The following is a 3612-nucleotide window of genomic DNA, read 5'->3' as shown; positions in this document are numbered from 1 at the left end:
GGGGGGGGGAGGGGGGGAGAGAGGGAGAGGGAGAGGGAGAGGGAGAGGGAGAGAGAGAGAGAGAGAGAGAGAATATGAATCTTAAGCAGGCTTCACGCCCAGCGCGGGGCTCGATCCCACGACTCTTCCCAGAACCCAAGAGTCGGCTCAACCGACTAAGCCATCCAGGTACCAAAGTCTTATTTTATTATTACTGTGTATGAGCCTTTCATTTATTAAGGCTCATTAGTAATGTGTACTTAAATTATTTTCTGTTCATCTTTTGCCTTTGTGGTTATTTTGTCCCGCAGAATTTTTTATTTTTACATAGCTAAATCCACTTCAATTTTTTATGAGTTTTTTCCCTTGCTTATCGCTGAAGTTTTATAATTAAAGTCTTTTTTTCCCTAGTATCTTAACCTTTATTCTACATTTAGGTCTCTAGGTTTTTTCCCAAGAAATATCCTGAAGACAGACTGTCCTGCAGTATTTACCTAGTCCCCACAGCTGACCGTCGGTTTCAAAGCATACTGGCGTAGCAACCTAGTAAGTGAAAGAACCACCCTATAAAACTGAAACCGGCTTACTGCCAAAGCAACTTTAAACCAGGACACCTTTAACTTGTTTGGATTATCAATGATAAGCTGTTGACCTTAAAGACATCAAGTGAGCACTTTCAGGAGTAAGATACAGCAGAGAAGTTTCACTCCGGTCTGACATGGACATACTTCCTCTTTTTGACAAACCCTCTACACACAAAAGACTGGATTCACTCGGCAATCTAATCTGTAAGGGGAGTGAAAACTAATAATTTAGCACAAAATCTGAAAACATTTAATGCGTTCCTTCTACATGTTTCTTCAGATCATAAAAATTAAAAGGCTTGGAGGCAGGAGCATTAGATGGAACGTCTAAAGCAACAACAACAACAAAAATCAAAGAGCTACTTAAACAAAATACACTTGATGTGAGCTGAGCAGTGTGAAATTTCCTACCTTTTCACAAAATCCAGTTAAGAGTGCATTTTTACTCTCTTTCAGGTAGCCGCTGAAGTTCACAGTTCATTTACTAACATCCGCTAGGCACGGACCATGTGCTACACCTGTGCTAAGCACCTTACATGTAGGTCTCTCTCTAGTCCATGAGCTCACAGAAGGAGCCAGCAATCCTATTTTACAGATATGGGGAACGGCCACAGAAGGCAGTTAGTGGATCTGAAACCAGTTTGACTACATGTCCAAAACCACTCTTCTCCAGGACTGTGAGAATGACTAGTCTTTTACCGGTCGCTGCATTAGCTCAGAAATCTGTGGCACCTGGACATCATATGTGAGGGTCACGATGATGCAGTTTTGCCTCATCTTTCCATACACTGTATTATTTTTTGTAACGTTTCTTTATTTGAGAGCGAGAGAGGGCACCCACGCATGTGCAGGGGTGGGGCAGAGAGAGCGAGACACAGAATCCGAAGCAGGCTCTAGGCTCCGAGCGGTCAGCACAGGGCCCGACACGGGGCTCGAACTCACAGATGGCGAGATCATGACCTGAGCCAAAGTCAGATGCTTAACTGACTGAGCCACCCAGGCACCCCTCCATCCACTTTATGAAACCAACCTTATTTTCCTTTCATGTACTCCATTAATTTTATCAGTCAATACCACAGATTTTCTAAAACACAATATGGTGTTCAAATTAATTTTTCAAAAATCACAGTATTTCCACAAGATAGTGAAATCAGAATCTGTTCTTGTTCAAGCGATTTTAACCTGTTACCTCTCATGTTGTCAGTTTTAACCAACTGCACGACCAGAGAACTTTGGATCCCAATTCTTACCACTCACTTTACTGCTTATCCCGCTCAGCTTCTGGCCATCCACAAATTCAGAAAGCATGCCTTCTTTGTTTTTAAAGCTATTTTAAAAAATATACTCAGCCAAGCAGGGCCTGGGCAGTGTCAGTGCCCTTCCCACAAGCAGGGGGCAGTTTACTCATCCAGGGAACAGGGGTTTAAACACTTTGCAGCCCCTTTGCCACCCTGGCATCTCAGCCAGGGGTTGGAGACACCCTCCCCCCCTACCCTGGATTTGGTGGCAAGCTGCCAAGTACCAACTTGTAAGCCTTCTGAGTTGTCAGATTTTGTATCACCTAAAGGGTGCCCTCCCCTGAGCAAATTAATTTCTGGTAAAAAGTCACAGTTTTTTGTTTTTTGTTTTTTTTTTTAAATGATAGGCTTACAGGCACATCCACAAATCCACACTCTGCCCCAAACATACTCAGAGAGAAGGTATATTCCATCAACGGGGTTTCAAAAAAAAAAAAAAAAAAAAGACTGCACACACCAGGCCAGAGCTTTTAACCCCAACTAGAACAATTTAGGAAGTGAATGGTCGAGTTGAGCACACAGGCTCAAAGACAATTACTCAGATGCTTCTGTACCATCAGAATGGTAAGTGGGGGAGAGTTAACGGTGCCATTACTGGGAATGATGGCCCCATAAAGGCTGGCCAGACGGTTCACGTGCCACAAGCCAGAATCCAGGCCTGGCGCAGGGCAGGATCACCCCTCCTTAAGAGCCCCAAGTTCACCACTCCTCCACACCAGTATGTTCACGCAGTCCGGAGAACTGAATGCCGCCGCCCGATCGCTGCCTTGCCTAGACAAATCACAAGTCCACCCAAGCTCAGAGGCCCCATCCCAGCACCGCCTCCTTCCCCAGCGTTTCTGGATGGACTACAATCACTCCTCCAGGCCCTGCGGCATTTCCCACGGTCGCTAACTTTTGCCAGTTTTAATTATAATCACTTGCATTCCCGTTTAAGCTCTCTGCAGGCAAAGACTGGAGCTCGCTGTACACCCCCCTATTCCCCACAACAGTAGTTTCCAAACCACAGTCTCCAGACTTCTGCCGCACTGGCCAAAAGCCCCTGGGGATTTAACCACACAGATGCAGGACCCTACCTTGGAGGCTTTCCGATTTAGTGGACGGAGGCAAGCCTGGAAATCTGAACTTGTTCTCAAAGTTTTCCAGGTCTTCTGCCACCGAGTTAGGCTTAGAAAGGAGGCCCTATAGAGTGGAGCGTCTCCCTGATCGTCCCCGCGTGTGAAAGCACTGATCAGCCTCGCCGAGCGAAACCCGGGGCGGCCACAACGCCTAGGATGCGCTGGGCTAACAAAGGCCTGGTTCCAGGCCGCTCGAGCGCGGCGGAGCTCACACCACCGCGACGAGAACACGCACAGCCGCCGAGGCCCGGGCGCAGCCGATGCGCACACCTGCGCCGGTGCTCTGGCCTTTGGGGAGACGGGGGACGTCGTGGGGCCCGGGGAAGGAGGGAAGAAACTACTGAGAAAAGTAAAATCCTAAGAGCGCTGGGAACGAGCCCTCCCTCTGGGCGTCAGAAACGCGAAGGACCGCGCCGCTGGTTGCTTCGGCGTCGGGGGTGGAACCAGAGCGGACCGCAGCCCCGAATCTGCGGCCCGGCCGCAAGGACAGCGGCGGGGAGTCGGCCGCCAGGCCGCGAGGCCGGGTGGTGCGCGCGGGGCCCCGGGCTCTGGCCGACCCTCCGCCGCCGCACGTGCGGGCCGCACACAAAGGACGCGGCGGCCCGCGGCCGGCTCCCGGGCCCGCCCTTGTGC

At 49.5% G+C, this 3612-nt stretch overlaps 1 protein-coding gene across 1 annotated transcript in view; it reads right to left on the bottom strand.

Moving 5' to 3' along the window:
- The window catches only part of ILKAP (ILK associated serine/threonine phosphatase), a 45474-nt gene that overhangs the window by 18147 nt on the left and 23715 nt on the right, over positions 1-3612 (bottom strand). Inside the window, exons 2-3 of the mRNA XM_049614461.1 lie at positions 3215-3267; positions 2938-3043 (exon numbers count right to left, since the gene is read on the bottom strand). Coding sequence (XP_049470418.1) covers positions 2938-3043; positions 3215-3267 — 159 coding nt within the window. The remainder of the gene's footprint in view (positions 1-2937; positions 3044-3214; positions 3268-3612) is intronic.

The sequence above is a fragment of the Panthera uncia genome (assembly GCF_023721935.1).
Source record: "Panthera uncia isolate 11264 chromosome C1 unlocalized genomic scaffold, Puncia_PCG_1.0 HiC_scaffold_3, whole genome shotgun sequence".
In the NCBI taxonomy this organism is placed as follows: Eukaryota; Metazoa; Chordata; class Mammalia; order Carnivora; family Felidae; genus Panthera; species Panthera uncia.
The sequence above is the reverse complement of the archived record's forward strand: the minus strand, read 5'-3'. Positions and strand labels throughout refer to the sequence as shown.